Raw genomic sequence first — 18,372 nt, forward strand, 5'->3', positions numbered from 1 at the left:
CCGGTATTAAAGGGATGGTCCCGGCCGGGCTGAAAATATTTATATATAAATAAATAGGGTAAAATTCACAGAGCAAAATGCTGAAAATTTCAAAAAAAATCGGATAACCAATTACAAAGTTATTGAATTGTAAATTTTATCAATATTTTGTGAAAACAGTTATATGCACATCGTCATGAATATTCATTAGGTGGGCTGATGATGTCACATCCCCACTTTCCTTTTTGTTATGTTGTAACATGAAATCATAAATGTTTCATTTTTTCATACGTGTATATGATGTGTCTCCATTATGATAAATAAGTTGCGGCAATAAATAACTAATGCACTTAATCAGTTGTCAATCCAATTGTTTTAGTTCTTGGTAGAAAATTTGTGAATAAACCTAATTTCATATAATAAAATACAAAATAACAAGTGGGGATATGACATCATCAGCCCACCTAATGAATATTCATAAAGACATGCCTAGAACTGTTTCACCGGAATAATGCAATTATTTAAAATTCATTAAAGGTCAAGTCCACCTCAGAAAAATGTTGATTTGAATTGATAGAGAAAAATCAGACAAGCATAATGCTGAAAATTTCATCCAAATCGGATGTAAAATAAGAATGTTATGACATATTTAAGCTTCGCTTATTTTTCACAAAATAGTTACATGCGCAATTTAGTTGCATGCAAATGAGAGAATCGATGATGTCACTCACTCACTATTTCTTTTGTTTTTTATTGTTTGAATTATACAATATTTCAATTTTTACAGATTTGACAATAAGGACCAACTTGACTGAACCATAAAATCTTAAACAATGGTAATTCCACATGTCCAGGGAGAAATACAACTTTGTTCCACAGGACAATGCGGAGAAAATTAGAATACTTCGTATTTCATATAATGAAATACAAAAGAAATAGTGAGTGAATGATGTCATCAGTTCCCTCATTTGCATACCAACCGGAATGTGCGTATAACTGTTATGTGAAATTAAGCAAAACTTAAAAATATCATAACATTCTTATTTTACATCCGATTTAGATGAAATTTTCAGCATTATGCTAGTTGGAATTTTCTCTTTTTATTCAAATCAACTTTTTGTTGGGGTGGACTTGTCCTTAAACTTCGTTATTTGTCATCCGATTTTGATAAAATTTTCAGCATTTTGCTATGTGAATTTTACTCTATTTATTGAGATATAAATATTTCCAGCCTGGACCATCCCTTTAATTTGAAAACAGCGTGAAGACGGTACAATCAACAGCAGCTATCAACAGGTGCAGTCTTGCACCATAAATTACGAAGGGTCAAATTCAAATATGCCCGATTTTTTTTCTTCGTCAAACTATACAGGCCTTGTTTCCTGCAATGATACCAAACTGATGCCAAATGGAACATTCCCACTGACAGCTCTAGCAAGTTATCCAGGTTCTGGAAATACATGGGTGAGGCATCTTATAGAGACATCAACCGGGTACGCTACGGGAGACGTTTATCGAAGCTACATACTCGTCAATGCAGGTACCTTCACACCCGCTCCTTTTCCCCACCCTATTTTCTGTATCTATACTTCAGAATCCTCTTAATTCCGTTCATATTGAAATAGTTTATTGCGGGTCCGAGAATTCACACTGACGGCAACACCACTACAGTCTTGGGACAGTCCCGGTACTATAGTGGTGCTTTTGACCAGTGTGAAGACGGTACAAGGGGCGTAATACACGAGAAACTGAATAAAGGTAATCATATAAGGAAGTCGATGAATATGGTCACAGGTAAGATTGCAATGGAAAAGTTGATAAAACTTATCAATAAGCTAGGGTGCCTCGATCCTGAGAATGAATTACATGTACAGAGCACCATAAGCCAAAACAGTGTCTAGAACTGCATGGATGTTTTATTTAACCCCCCCCCCCACACACACACACAATGTTGACATTGTATGCTATGTGCTAGGTAAAATATGAAATACTGTATAGATTGTAAAATAGCCTTATTAAGGACATAGGCCTATTGAAGCTTTTCGACTTGCACTCATCGGAGTAAAATCGCATATAGAACGCTAAAAGCCCCCTCACACCTGACCGAATGGAGGCGGACGAAGGGTGACGAAAGGGAAAAATGAACGAAATGCACGCGAATTCAACGAATTCAAATAAAATTTCCGTCAAATCATGCGATCAGTAACTATTGCCAAATTTTATCAACGAGCGGTAACCGAAGGATAAATATGTCATGCAAAGGATATCGATTTTTCGGTTCACCTCTTTGAGAAAATTGCGGCAGAAGGCGAGCGAAGGGTTGATATAACCCAATAAGACGAAGGAACAGTGAGTAATGGTTTGATATGGCGTGCGATTAGAAACGAAACGAGGGAATAGATCAGGCAATCTTGTTCGTTGTGTCATCGTGTTGCTTCGTTACGGTTTCTTTCGAGATCGGTCCACTTTGGCAAAAGCGCGAAGAGGGACTATGCGCGACAAAAACACACGAACGATAAACGAACGATTACCGCAGACTAAATAAGAGATGCAAATTCAAACAGATGACCAACGATTTTTCAATTCGTCGGGAAATTTTAAACATGTTCAAAATTTCCGCGCGAATTTGAATAATCGCAGCTGTTAGTTCAGAAGATGTACGAACCCAAACACGAAGGGTAAATATGATTTACCATCAGTTACCATTGAAAACGATTAAAAAAAATGCCTTTCGCCAGCCATCGGCAAGGCATATTTCAGGCAATTCGGTTAGGTGTGAGGGGGCCTTTAAACATGTTCAAAACTTCTGCGCGAATTTGAATAATCGCAGCTGTTAGTTCAGAAGATGTACGAACCCAAATACGAAGGGTTAATATGATTTACTATCAGTTACCATTGAAAACGATTTTTTTTAATGCCTTTCGTCAGCCATCGCAATGCATATTTCAGGCAATCATTCGGATAGGTCTGAGGAGTCCTTAATGCGAAACACTATATAATACAACCGAAAGAGACAATGAACGCTTAACGGCTGGTACTAAGCCTAAATTGATAACCTTGACAGCCAATCACAGCTCGCCTTTTAGCGTCCATTGCACTATTTCGGTTCTGTTTATTGTTTCACCCTTTGTAAACGAGTGAGTTCGTCACTCGACGTAAACATGGTAAAGAGCGAACAAACACTCACTCCTCATTGAGCGGTTATTCACTCTGGTCGGAGTGTTCAGCACGATATTTCGTCGTCGGCCACCTCACTCGTTTTCCTAGTGGTCAATTTTCTTTTCAGTAAACAGTCGATCTTTCGCTCAATCTCACCTGTGTTGTCGAGTTTGTGACCAAGGAGAACTTTACTAATAGGAAGCAGGCGAATTTCGCACTTATAACCAATCACAAGTGGGCACGTCATTGCTTGAGAATCGCGTATTGCATCAACATGGCGAATACAGACCCAGTGAAAGAATTCTTGAAGTCTTCAGGTATCGGAGTGATATCGTGCTCACTCTTTTTTTTACTCGAAAAGGGGTTGTCCTCTACACGGACCATGCCGGCAGCGAAATTATTTTTCCCACCACAGTTGTGGACATCAATATGAATATTCATGACTTTCGTCTTCGGAATAAGACTACGCATGCGCATGGATTCAGCATCCTCAACGCGCAAACATAGTCTTATTCCGAAGACGAAATTCATGAATATTCATATTAATGTCCACAACTGCGGTGGGAAAAAATAACTTCGCATGCCGACATAGCACGTCGTCTACACGGATCTTCTGGTCGTCAACACGGACCAACACGTCAGCAACGCGGACCAACACGTCAGCTACACGGAACAACACGGCAGCTTTATTGACCAGCACGACAAATGAAAATCTGCTCATAAAAATGAGCTGATTTTTATCATTTATATTCATTTCTTTTCTCATCCACGTCGCAAAATTGTAAAAAAAAATCTGAGTGAATTACAAAAAAAAATATAAAACTCCAAACTTCCTTAACCAATAAAAACGCTGTTTTATTTTTTATACATTGCGGTTTACTATTTATACAGTAGTTGTTAAGTACTTGAAATCTTAAACAACAAACTTAATTATGAATATTTAATCTTAAATGATTATTTCAACTGTTTAACAACCACTGAAAAAGTTCATAAAGTAAAACAGTGTTGTATAACATTGGGGAAAAAAGAACATGGACTGCCAGGGATACTCCAGGCAGCTACACGGACCTACAGGTCAGCTACACGGACCAACACGGCAGCTACACGTATCATCCCGGATTGCTTGTCTACCCGGTAGTCCACGGATGACGCCGGATGTTTTTGACAGTCAAAAACTGCCGTGTTGGCCTCCCGGACGGACCACCATGGACCTCCAAGAATGCCCGAGGAGCCAACACGAATCCCTCCCCCGTCGGACCACCCCGGATCAGATCCGAGATAGTCCGGGGTGACTGGGGCTTGTTACAACCGATAATGTCGTAGCAACACATAATGTCACACCAACGCATAATGTCGCAGATTGCGACATCGCAGTCAATGCATGTCGTAGCTTTTCTACTAACGCATAACGTCGCAAGTCTTAACGCATAATGTCGCAGCGGTATTCGCTTCAGGACTCGAGTTAAATATAAAACATAAAATATGTTTTCACTTATTAATTTGTGCAAGCTCTGTCCTATGAACGTGTTGAAGAGCGTGTTTAGTGGGGCAGGTGTGGATGCAGGGGAGGGGGTCAGTATCGAATTCATTGTCAGGAGAAGGGGATGGACTTTGAAAAATTGTTATGTGTGGACTATTGACAGATTGAAACGCAAATATACGCATACCACCATTCATCTGTGCACATCGCTATACATTCAACTTATTTTGCGAAAGAGTAAGGTCATCTAGCTGAAAACTAAATACAAATTTCTTTACATTTCATTGTTGTTCATGACATTTAAAAAAATATTATATTTCGTATTGTTACTCGGAATGTGCCATCAATGCCTAAAAAAATTGCGCTCGATTCGCGCTCGCATATCTTATACTGCCAAAAACTGCTCAGAATGTTCATTGCTTTGGTCTAAATGCATATTAAAAAAGGTGAGCTCGCGCTCTCATTATCTATTTAGGCAATGCGCGATAGCCTATCTTGTTTGTAAGAATAAAGCTTGTTAAATGTACTTAAAACTTATGTCTATAGTTGTGACTGCTCCCTCTATAAACCAACAGCAAAAAATGGCTTTTAGCGGCCGATCTGGGAAACATGAATGAAAACATTCTGCGCCCCATCCCCTTTTGGCGAAATCCCGCTTTAGAAACACATATGGACTCCTGTTGGACTCCAGCAGGGACCCAAAAGTTGGATCACTCTTCTTGACCACTCTTCATCATAATGAATTCAATACTGCCCCCCCCCACCCCTCCTCTGCATTCGCGCCTGTCCCTCCAAACACACTTTCAAAAACGTTCAGATGACAGAGCTTGAACAAATAACTGAGTGAAAACATATCTTATATCTTATCTGCAACTCGATTCCTGAATACAATACCGATGCGACATTATGCGTTAAGACTTACGTCATTATGCGTTGACTGTGACATTATGCCAAAATCATCCAACGCATAATGTCACAATCAACGCATAATGTCGCAATTGCGACATTATGCGTCGCTGCGACATTCCCGACCTTTCGTTGGAGAACGCGAACGCTTATTTACGACGGAAATTGATTTTGGAAGAGACTTTTGGGCCCGTCGTCATGGTCGTAAAACTCTGTCTTGCAATGCAAATTGTGTGACATTAGATTTTTTTTCCGTTTCGCATCTGCAACGGAAACATTCAATATGCGTTTCGTGTGCAAAATTCTAGTTGCTACTATGGTAACAGCGATATATCCGATTTAGGACGACTTTCCAGAGCCACATTTGGTTCCTCCCAGAGCTCGAGAGGCCGCCCGGGGGGCCCCACTTCCATTGACGAGCGGATACCAGGCGCGACCACGCGTAAAAGGGACAGAGTTGGCAAATACGTTACGTAAAGGCCTATGTAACGTTATAAGGGTGTCAAAAACGATGTTTAAAATACTGAAAAAAATGATATATTTCCAATACTTGTAGGGTTTCACAAGCCAAATACTTGTTAAGAGATGCATTTCATAATCTGGAAAAGACTTGCTTCCCTTGTTTAGGGTGCTTTTTGAAACCCCATGGTCGTGCCTGGTATCCACTCATCAATGAAAGTGGTCCCCCGGGAATTTGAATCTAATCCCCCATTTCTGGGGAAAGTAAAACATAATGCCCATTACATTGTGTGCTAGAGGCATAATCGTTTGTGTAGGAGTAAACAAAAGAAAAAACCCGCAAATTCGACTGAAGTTCAGACGTATAGGCCTATTGCATATGCTGTGTACATATCAACGCATGCGAAATGGTTTCGGCTGGAGAGGTGATCTGACCCATGGAATCAATTGCCAGTGATCCACCAATAATCCACATTAAATGCAATATCGATTCGATGGACTGTAATGATCTATATCTAAGCTTTAATTCAGTATGTTTTTCCTCACTCAATATGTACTCGATTTGTTTGAAAAACCACTTTCTTATTCATGTCATAATCTATTGTGGGCCCTGCATTTCGAATATCTCCAGCCAGCTGTCATAGTAGAGGCTCGCCGCCGGCTCAGGGGGCATATACGATGATGACCAGACGTACATTCATGAAAACGGGATTTAATCTCGCAGTATGGTGCCGGGTGTCGCGTGAAAGAATTTTGCACACGAAAAGCAGATATATAGGGCCTGTATCACAAAGCTTAGCAATGAATGTAGAACAGTTTTCTATGATTGATTCCATTGATTATAATGTACAATTAATCGTAAAAATCGAATGTACGATTAATCGTTAATTTTTGTGTTAGGGGACCCTAATGTTACCGTCCCTGAGGCTTGCGAAAAGTGGCTAATTATCGGTTGTAACGGGGCTTTCCCAGTAGCCCAATGTCTGCCGCTTCGCTTTTCACATGATCCGTCCAATAGGTGGAAATCAAGCATGATTTCATGTAACTTTTTTTTTCTCGACAATGCTTCGATCATGTTTCATGCACGAAGTCTCTTATGAAAGATGGATAATGTATATCTAAGTTATGAACTTTGTTTTCTGAATACATTGAAGTAAAAGCCAGAAAAACTCACTCAAATTCGTAATTTGCTCGTGCAAATGGAATTTTGCTAGCACCACTTTCAAGTATTCTAACTCAGTCATGCGTGCATTATGAACGTTGAGATGGGGTTCAAATGAAAGAGAAAAAGTGTATCATTTCATTGATATACATCTCATGAAGCGATTTAATAATTATGATGGTAAAAATTACATTGAATTCCGTTTTTTTTGCGATGCACTGTATATAATGTATTTGTCCACTTTCAATAAAACATGTAGATACACAATAAAATTCTGTGACAGTAGAAAACACAATCTGAGAATCCCTTTTCCCATATTGGATAGGATTAATAAATCATTCGTAAAATGGGGATGTTTTTGGTAAATGACTAAATGTTAATAATATGATTGTTACTAGTTAATGTTTAGTGATTGTATCAAACCAACTGAACTATTTTTACTTTGAATACAGCACATAAAATAGATTTTAACCAGGCGGCCTCATTTGCCCCATTTCGTTGGGGGCAAATAAGGCCACTCGACAAAAATATTGATTCTAATGGATAATGTCGGTCTAATCTAGATCTAGTAATAGACATCTAATCTTGTTTCTACTGCTTTACATTAAAAAAGATATAATTGGAATTATGAAAAGATGGCCTTTTTTACCCACTCTCCCCTTTACATAATTATCACTGTCGGATAAATAGGCAATGATGTGTAGTGTTGCACATGTTTTCCTAACAAAATTTCTTCTGACGGCAAGATCTATATTGTGGTTTGTAATAATAACGTCGATGATTATTTAAACTAACCACAGTATAGCCTCATGGTTCCAGTTGAAGTCTAACAATCCTATTCTTCTTACTATTTTGTAAATAATTTTAATCGTTCCAAAATCTTTCACACAACAGGCAACATCTATTTAACATGGTCAAAACGAATTTATTCATTTGTACTAATTTTGTACTTATAAACTAGATTAAAAATGCATAGTGCAATAAATATGGTCAAAATTAATGATAAGAAGAGATCGATATATTTTGATTTTATATTTTGTTTACTTTATTCATGCATTACATTACTTTATTCCAGTTCAAAATATCATGTTATGTATATTTTAAACTGCCACAGCATCTTCTCTTTGGAATAATTTGTAGTTGAATTTGAGAATTAATACATCACTGGAGACCTTCAAATCTAAACTGAAGTTTTTTTTTCTCACAGTATTAGTTATTGGCACTTTGACACTCATCCGAATTCTCTCATTCTTTCATTCTTGTGCGCCTCGGAATAGAATACTTAGATAGATGGCGCTATATAAATACCTATTATTAAAACTAAAGATTAATTTTCTTATGGATGAAAATAAATTGTGTTTTAGATTAAATTGAATTAAATTCGAATGCTAACCTGTTTCTCAAACTCAGTTTTAATGTAGGCCTAAGCACGGTACATTGAGACTATAATAATTAATGAGAACCATACCGCACTCTATTTTCCTCAATGTTATTTACGACAGGTTTTATAGGTGAAAGGGTTCCAACCTTCTCTGGGAGAACTTTGACAATCAAGTCACATCGTTTTCATCCTAAAATGGATAGTGCTATTTTAATTGTACGTAATCCATATCGAGCAATTGTGGCCGAGTTTAACAGACAGAAATCGAATAAGACTGGATTTGCAAAGGACGGCGTGTTCAAAACAGAAGGTAAATTTGTTTCCTACTTATTTTAAGGAGCAATCGTTTGGGAGGATGGATATCTTTTACTTCGGTCCACCTTTCCATGCCTTTCTGTGCTGGTGTGGTCGCCGAATTTGACCGGGTACCGGCGCACAGTGGGCCAGAACGAGTTGAAAGTGCGCCAAAATTATATTCTGTGTTATATTTTCACTTTAACATGCGGATCAGGGGTAATTTTAAAATAAAAAAAATCTGAAAATAGTAACCGTGCTTTGTCAAGCTGTGTAGACTTGGGTAAAACGCAGAGTATATAACACCACGAATGTATCACTTTGAGGATTTTTGGCTGAAATGATTCTACAAGTAACTTTTTTTCTCTGGAAGAGGGGTGGGTAGCCCTTATATGCGTTATCAACCTTCATTTTGTTTACATTATGCCCGGAATTCAAGAGTCATTTTCATGGAATGGAAGCGGAATCGACCACGCCGTGCAAAAATTAACGGCAATGTATACAACCCATACGGTGCGCTGTGATGACAGCCAAATTTTGTATCAATTGGGAAAAATGATGTTGATAGAATTTAGACGGAAATATAAATGCAAAACACATCAGCCTATTTCGAGGAATAATTATCCTATAAACCACCTGAAAGGTGTCTTATTTCTATACTTTGAACCCTTTTACACGAAAAAAATAATATAATCAGGATAATGTAGGAGCCATTTCAGATTCCTACATGAAAAACCTCCCGTGAAATGGCCTGTTTATCAACTAAGTTGTCATATACGCGGCATTTCGCAAAATGTCACATTTTACGATTGAGGTAGGAAATTAACAACCTTTATGCACATTCCGGAATGAAATATTTTGCTGAAGTATTCTTCAAAGTGTTGTCTTTCAGCTGGGCAAGAACAAAATTAAAATCTGAAACTGCCCAAAATGACTTTTGACGCACTTTTGTTTCGCTCCAGCCCACTGTGCGCCGCACATTTAAGGTCAATGAACTTTGGCCGTGTTGGGGTATGAATTGGTACCATAACTTGGAAAGTTAATGGATCTTACACAGTCATGTAGTTCATGAAACATGAACATAACGGTAATCAAGTATGAATGGTTTTTTTGCACACGTCTTTATTAGGTCACATGATCATGGTCAAAGGTCATTTTGGGTCAATGGACATAGTATTTTATCATCTTTTGTGAATAGTTTTTCAATAGCTGTTTCCAAAGCCAGCATTGCTGCTATATCTAATCATGTATAATGCAGGCGAGACTGCCAAAGGCATTCCACTTGTTAATGGATATTATAGCTCACAAGTCAAGATATAGAACAAAATGCATTTTTAAACGGTGGCCATATTGAATTTCAAAATGGCGGCTGAAGACGTGCTCTGAAAAATGGCACCCTATTTTTTTATTTAAAATAAAAATCAGCACCCCCAAATTTATTAAGTTAGCTATGCATTTTGGCGCGCAAATCGAGCTGGAGCCGGATATCTGACACAAGGGTCTGTACTAATATCACAAGTCAGATTTACCGTGACTTTTCACGTTTTATCCACTTTCTTTGTTCGCTCGCGACTTTTTAATTAAAAATAACAATTTTGTCCAATCCGCAATATTGTGCCCCCTAAAAACGTTGACTCATTCCCCTATACTTCATTTTCCATGGACAATTCGATCGTAATAAAAACAATATTATATTTTACATCTGCATTTGAAACTTAAAATTGACATAAGAACACGATCACAAAAATTGAGATCTTTACATCATTAGAAAGCTTTCAACCTACTTAATATCAATAAGTTACTTTAAGACAATAAAACGAATTGAAAATATTAAAAATAAGCGATTAAAACTACCTAAATATGGAAGTCATCGACGCAAATTCTCACGGCTAGTAGTGAAATTGAGAAGGCTCTCCTGACATAATGGTAAAACTATTACCTTCTTGTGTATCTTTCTCAAACAATCCTCTGTCTAGCTATTTAATCAGTATTATTCACTTCTTAATACAGGATGGAGTAATTTTGTCAAGAATCAAGCCCCAAGATGGTTTAAGCTCTACGAGAGATACATCTTAGAATGCAACCACTTGGGCCACACCTGCAGGTCGATGTTAATCGTGTACTATGAACAACTCCAACTTCACCTTAAGGATGAACTGCGACGAATATTGAATTATCTTAACGTAACGATTGATGAAGAAAGACTTACATGTACAGTAAGAAATTCAGAGGGACAATTTCACAGACCAAAGTTGAATAAAACACTGGATCTGTTTTCACAGGTAGACAGGAGTCCCGTGGAAGAATCTTTGAAAAAATATCTTGAATTGATTAAACAGGAGGGCTTGGAGAAACCACCATTAGAACTAAGCTCATTTCCTAATGATATATAATTGTAGAACCAAGGCATTTTATAGGGTTTTTATTCCACTAGGGTACATAGTCTTAAAGGTCAAGTCAAAATGTTGATTTGGATCCATAGAGAAAAATCAGACAAGCATAATGCTGAAAATTCCATCAAAATCATGAAAATCGGATGTAAAATAACAAAGTTATGACATTTTAAAATTTCGCTTATTTTTCACGAAATAGTTATATGCACAATTTAGTCACATGCAAATGAGAGAATCGATGATGTCCCTCACTAACTATTTCTTTTGTTTTTTTATTGTTTGGATTATACAATATTTCTATTTTACAGATCTGACAATAAGCATGATAAGGGCCAACTTGACTGAACCATAAAATGTTAACCAATGGTAATAAAGTTCAGGGAGAAATAAAACTTTGTTTCACAGGACAATGAGGAGAAAATTGAAATATTTCTTATTTCATGAACTAATATACAAAAGAAATAGTGAGTGAGTGATGTCATCATGCACTTCCCTCATTTGCATACTGGCCAGGATGTGCAGAGTATACTGTTATGTGAAATTAAACGAAACTTAAAAATGACATAACTTTGTTATTTTACATCCAATTTTGATGAAATTTTCAGTGTTATGTTTGTTGGATTTTTCTCTTTTTATTCAAATCAACTCTTTGTTGGGGTGGACTTGTCCTTTAACATCGACAAGTGGTCATGACCACCCGCGTAGCCAGGATTTAACTTTGGAGGGGACGATAAGTGACCGCGAAGCGTGCCAACACAGAGAGGGGGGAGATACAGTTTATAAAATAATTGAGAAGAGAAAAGGGCATTCACTTGGTGTGGTTGAAAAAAAAAATATGTACGCTCCAAAAGAGGAAAAGTTTTAGGGAAATTGAAATGATTTCTCTAAAACAGTTTATAATATAATTAAGAGAAAAGGGCATTCATTGGGTGGTATAAAATGCCTATCATGGTCATATATAACAAAACAATTATCACAAAATGGGGCACTTCGATGGGTATACAGAGAGAAGATATTCCTTCTCGCGAGTAGCGTTCACTGTAAAAAATGAAGTGCTAATTTAGCACTTACAGTGCTTGTATAATGACTGCACTACGAGTGCTGATTTTCTAGTTCAAATTTAAACTAGAAAATCAGCACTCGTAGTGCAGTCACTATACGAGCACTTTAAGTGCTAAAATAGCACTTTATTTTTACAGTGTTGAACAGAAGGTCAGAAATGTCGAAATTTCGATCTCTGAAACCTTTACCTGCTCTAATTCATTTCATGATTTCATTTTTCTTAGATTATTATAATCGATTTCGAAGACAAAAGAGCTCAAAATGGAAAAGGGATGATGCACTAAGAGGAATGTTTCCTTTCCCATACACGCGAAGAACGAAAACCTCTGTGATTTGTTTTGAAAAAAACAAAACAACAAATAGGCCCCTATGTGTAATTTCGCTCATTATTAGGCGCTTCCTTTGTACGATGAAGAAATTTTTAGTGATATTCAAAATTTAGAATCAATGACGCAAAACAAGACATGAGATGGAAGTACCGCGATATGCAATAATCTTTAATCGTATATACTTTTTTAAATAGTACAGCAGGGATTGTATGCCTGCCCCTTTGAGCAGATACTTGCTAAAAAGTGGAAAATAGCATATGAGGACTCGGGGAGTGGCGGCAGTGTTTTCCCGCTTCGACGAGAGTAGTGGAAATGTTGTGTCAATGCAATTAAAAAAGAAATTACTTTTCATACTTTGCATCAATGTCTGGGAAGACATCGGTCCCGATAGCTGGGAGGGAAAAACTGAGTAGAAAAATGGTGTGAGAAAACAAAAGGAAAGGGCAATTTTAAGATTTTTCCCGCGCGGAAGCAAAATTTTGTGTGGAGAGGTTTTTATTCTTTTGAAAAAAATAAGGAGGAAAACAAAGCCATATCCTTCTTCCCTTTTTCTATTTCTATTTATTTCTTTCGTTTTGGGCAAGTTGGGGGGGGGGCGTCATCACAACCCCCTAGCTACGCGCCTGGTCATGACTATTATAGATATTGGTGTACCAAGGGATTTTATCAGGCAAGGCGAGATGGACTAGCAGTTTATGCACACTATGATGTAAATGGGAATCTATATGTCTACAAGCTTTGCTTTTTAATAGGTTCCTCATATTTCACGATATTGTATTTCTTTGTAAAACACTACAACTATGTATTTTTTGTCATCTTCTCATAATTATGTTCAAGATGTATGTTTTTGTGGAATGTGAAACAATAAATCAAATCAAATCAAAAATCAAATAGAGTTAGGCAAGCAAAAATGCCATTACGGATGGTGTGTGACAGCATCCTATTAAAAATATGTGTAGGCGTATCGAAGCCAAATACAATTATCACAGGGGCGGCGGAACCGGGTCCTTGCCCCCGGCCATTCCCAAGAAAACAAATTCTCGTAGGAAAAAATTCCCTTTTTTCAAAATGAAATGTGTCCTTTTTCAAAATGAAATAGTCTACCCTTTTTGAAGTAAACATATATTTTAGGTTAGATAATCACAAAAAAAGTATTCGTCCTGTTCATGGTTGCAAGAATAATTAGAATGTCCAGTTTTCAGGTTGGAATATTGTACACTTTTGGCTCGTGTTTTGCGCTCGCACCAATTATTGTTTACTAAAGTAGTCAATCTGTTCCTGGTTAAATAAAATGCCTAGAATATCCAGTTTTCTGGTAAAAATATCACAAATTTTCATGTAATCATGAACAGGAGAGGTATATAACTAAATAATGCGAGCATGAAGCGCGAGCGGAAAATTTGAGATTTAACGGGACACTACAGTGCGTATCAAAAAAAAGTTTACACTTTGAAAAAGCTCTGGGAATTAAAAAATATACAACATGTGGGTATTTTTTTACATATAATTTTGGGTTTGGGTCTCATCAATCCAATGACAGTAAAAGTTTTGACCGAATGTTACTCTTGAGTGAGCACTGTCCATTTTTGTAGGACTCGCAGAAATCTGTTTGCGCAGAAATGCTCGTATTCAAGCTGTGTCAAGGGGAAAGGGCAAAATCAAACTCACCCTGCGAACCATTTCTCATATATTTCCGTTGCACTTTTAGTCAATTGAAATAAAACGGATTCATTCAAGCATTTTGTAACAATTTTGCCACCCAAATTCCAATTTCAACACTTAGTAAGCACAACCTTTACCCTTTTTGTGCCAGCTGGATCTGAGGACATAACTGAATCTGAACAAGTGTTTATATCAGACATCTCCAGCATTTTTTCACTAAGTTTTTTATCATTTAAACTGGGTTTACATTTCATTTTTCTTGTAATACTTGTTTCTCCACACTTTTCCCTAGCTTGACAATGATTAACCAAATGAAAATAAAGCCTAAGCCATTTCATGTAAATCACAGCTCAGTGTAAAGCAAATATCGTCATGATGGCCTCGGTGTATGGGGGAGTGGGGTGGGGCGCAATGCACTCTTAGAAGTGTTTTGGGCAAGGAAACAAGTTAAAAAAGGTAAAAGATATCTTCAAATCAATTTTACTAGCTAAATTTCATGTGTTCTTCATGATTAAGGTCTACTTTTTCGCATAACTATTTCAAAGTTCTGCGCAAATCATTTTTTACTAACTTTTCAAATGTAAGTGGTGCTCACTCAAGCGGAAATATTTTAGACAGTTATATCGTCATTTGCTTAAATGGATCTGTAGCAATGTTTAAAATGTGGACAAATCCTCAGGATATTACAAATGTATAATTTTACAGGACTTTTTCTAAGTGTAAACTTTTTTTTTATACGAACTGTATTCATGATTTGTAAAGCATGAAAAGGATGGGTAATTGGGTATCTTCCTACATTAATAATGCGAGCGCGTAGCGCGGGCAGATAAATTTTGATATTCTGATCTGAAACTGGATAATTAAAGTCTTAAATAAAGAACCAGTTGCAGTATTACTTTATATATATATTATACCACTATTATAGGCGTATGCCTTCATTGCACTCATCATAGAAAAAAAAATGATTTCAATTTCAGTTGTTGTCTGTATATTGTCGAGGCACATTTGATTGATTTGATTCGTGTACTTGCACTCTAAAAATGAGTTGTTAAATCAACATTTGAAAGGTTGTAGGAGTGACAGCCTTTTCCAAATGTTATATCAAACCATGCTTAAAGCTGAATCCAACAATTTAAGTGTTGGCTCGAACCATATAAAGTGGTAAATCCAACATTTAGAAAAGGTTTTTCACTCATCAAACCTTTTAAATTTTGATTTGACGTTTCATTTTGTTAGAGTGTGATATTGCAATATCAATTGATTTTGTTTTCTTTTTTATTTTGACACTAATTACATTCATCCTCTCATCAATCACATTCAATTTTGCTTATGATTAGGCGCTGAGGAAATTCGATAGTAAGTGGGCAAGACGACATAAATATATCTTTTTATTTCTCCATTGAAATTAGGCTTGCAAAATTCCCGAGAATTTTCGTGGTGGAAACTTTCCATGGGAATAAACGGGAATATGGGGAATTTTCGGCAATTTTCGAGATTTTTCAAGAAATGCTGCACCCTTAAAAATGTTGGGCAACATACTGTTCACACAACAATTGGTAAAACTTTATTCAATTCTGGGTAGTTTTAAACCACGTGCTTTGGGTGAAAACTATACAGTATTGGTTGAAAACTACCCAGAGTTGGATAAATTTTTAAACCATTGTGTGGACAGTGTGTTGCCCAACATTTTAAGAGTGTAGGAATTTTCAAAAAAGTCAGAATTTGGTGACTATATAAAGAAAAGGGTATCCAGGCAATGCTGCTTTCTTGTGATTTATACCAGCAAATTAAAACTCAAATATTTATGCAAAAACAGTCGGAAAAGACAGAATTGTAATAAATTCCAAGTAAAAGTTGTAATGAATTCGATGTTAAAATAACGTGGCTGAATTGGTTAGTGTGGTGGTAGTTGACTGCACATGGAGTGGGTTGGTGAGGGGGGTACGAAACGCTGTGCTGAGTAATCCTGGAGGCCTACAAGTTCTATATTTGTGTGTATAAGTTTGTGTGTGTGTGTGGGGGGGGGGGGGGGTCTATAATCATGGAACATTGTGGCCCAGTGGATTAGATTCCAGACTTTGAAATGGAGGGTCTTGGATTTGAATCCAAGCCATGTGTGATTTCAATTGATCCATAATGTGCTGCACTCAACCAAGGTAAGGTAAATGGGTACCGGTAGGAAATCATTCTTCAAAAAGCTGCGAGCACCTAACAAGGTGGATATGTGTGTTATAAAATGCCCAATATTATTATTGCATGTATTTTTATTATGAAATAAATTAATTATGAGGATCTATTTAAAGCCTAAGAAATGCAAGATATTGAATATTTTGTTTATATTTCATGTATTTTTAATCGTGAATACAACCAACCAACAATACGCACTCCACTCCATTCCCGCTTCGCAAAAGCAGGCTGCCGATTTAATCGTACGATGTTCCTGCGCTGATCGTAGAATATCCTTACGGTGTAAGGGTTACGATCCTACGATTTCAAAATCTTTGCATAACTGCGCTAAGATTGCATAGACCCTACAATAATCAGTACATTGTACAAACGTTGCACACCACTCCAATGAGACCGAATGATAAGCAGGATATATAAATTACCCTACAATGATCATTATTCAATGCCATGGTAAAGGGAAGATGTGTTCTTAATTTGTAGGCCTAACTGTTAAATCTCTCACAGAAACTAAGAAAATAATCATGAATGCGATAGCTTTTTTTGTTCATGTTGAATTGTACGTGTAAGAAGTAAAGATTGGCTTTGTACCCGTAGCATTTAAAACATGAAGAGTAGATGTTAACACATAGGTTTACACATTGATATATGACAATATCAATATTTTAAAAAATCACTATTTTCCTATGAAAAAACGAAAATTCCCGGGAACTTTCCATGGTAAGTTCTTCTACAAATATGTAATTGAGCTATGGCTGACATTTTTATATATTTAGCCAATATGTTCTTCCGCCTGTATTTGGCTAACATTTCAAGAGAGAATATCTATGTTAAGATAGAAAACCCCCTGGGGGGCAGTCAAATGTATCGCTGTACACATGCGTGACCAAATTATCTCCAATTACCCCCTAAACGAGTTTTCTCTGTGTGCAAAATGACCCATTAACAAGTTTTTCGCGGGCTTCATTCACACATTTTGGCCCCTAAACAAGTTATCGCCAGAATATGACCCCCCCCAAAAAAAAAGCTTTTGAAAAAAATACCCTAAATACGTTTGATCCCGCAATTGACCATTGACCAATCTTTCAAAACCACCTTTAAAAAAAAAATTGGTGTTTTTGATACCCTTTACAAATGCAAGCGCTGCCTGCGTCAAAAAATGAAAAAAAAAAAAACATCCCTTTAAACGCGCTTTTTTTGGGTCACGCATGTGTATAGCAGCAATATTATTTGACTGCCCCCCCCCCCTTGGGAGGAAATGTCTTTCCAAATGTGGCCACCCTCGGGGGCAGATGTAACACCATGCTACAATTGCCCCTGGCTTTTAATAAACTTAACACTAAAGCTCAGGATAATAATAATAATAATAATAGCCAATTTTTATAAAGCACTTTTCCCAGAATGGCCCAAAGCGCGTTACAGCATATTATTACCCCAGTCATTGGATTCATTTCAATCCCGCACGAAAAGTGCACAATTTCCACTCCCTGGGGAGCATTCCTTGCATTCATCGCAGCCTCATTATGGCGCTGGCAAATTCAAACATACAATATCATTCGCATCCTACCGGGTACCCATTTAGCACCTGGGTCGAGAGTGGCACAGTGTGGATTAACGCCTTGCCAAAGGACGCTAGACCGCGGTGGGATTTGAACACACGACCCTCTGTTTACAAGGCGAGAGTCAGATCCACTACACCACGGCTCTTCCACTTTCATTACTTGGAACGTATCTGTCAATCATTTGTTTACAACGAAAAAGTAGCCTAATCATAAATTAAAAAAGTAAGATCTACATAGCTTTGAACATGTTTGTCAAATTATTTTTGTAACAATGCAAAATGTGAATTTTGTCAATTAAAGTTTGTGTATCATTCGTTTAATTGTAATCAGAACCTTCAGTGTTCTTGTTCTTTTTCTGTT

The 18,372-nt window shown here is 37.1% G+C and overlaps 1 protein-coding gene across 1 annotated transcript; it reads left to right on the top strand.

Moving 5' to 3' along the window:
* Positions 1-825: 825 nt before the first annotated feature.
* Positions 826-13,630, top strand: LOC129276482 (sialate:O-sulfotransferase 1-like). Its single transcript, XM_054912862.2, has 4 exons — positions 826-886; positions 1,352-1,519; positions 8,648-8,836; positions 10,831-13,630. Exons 1-4 carry the CDS (start codon positions 826-828, stop codon positions 11,211-11,213), a joined length of 801 nt encoding a protein of 266 aa, XP_054768837.2. The 3' UTR covers positions 11,214-13,630.
* Positions 13,631-18,372: the final 4,742 nt, after the last annotated feature.

The sequence above is a fragment of the Lytechinus pictus genome, chromosome 2 (assembly GCF_037042905.1).
Source record: "Lytechinus pictus isolate F3 Inbred chromosome 2, Lp3.0, whole genome shotgun sequence".
Lineage (NCBI taxonomy): Eukaryota > Metazoa > Echinodermata > Echinoidea > Temnopleuroida > Toxopneustidae > Lytechinus > Lytechinus pictus.

Bases quoted from the DNA above. Each gene is read 5' to 3' on its own strand.
- LOC129276482 (XM_054912862.2), top strand. From the start codon at position 826: ATGTCCAGGGAGAAATACAACTTTGTTCCACAGGACAATGCGGAGAAA. The intron at 887-1,351 runs GTATTTCATATA...CAAACTATACAG, and splicing joins GGAGAAAATTAGAATACTTC to GCCTTGTTTCCTGCAATGAT. The intron at 8,837-10,830 runs GTAAATTTGTTT...TTCTTAATACAG, and splicing joins CGGCGTGTTCAAAACAGAAG to GATGGAGTAATTTTGTCAAG.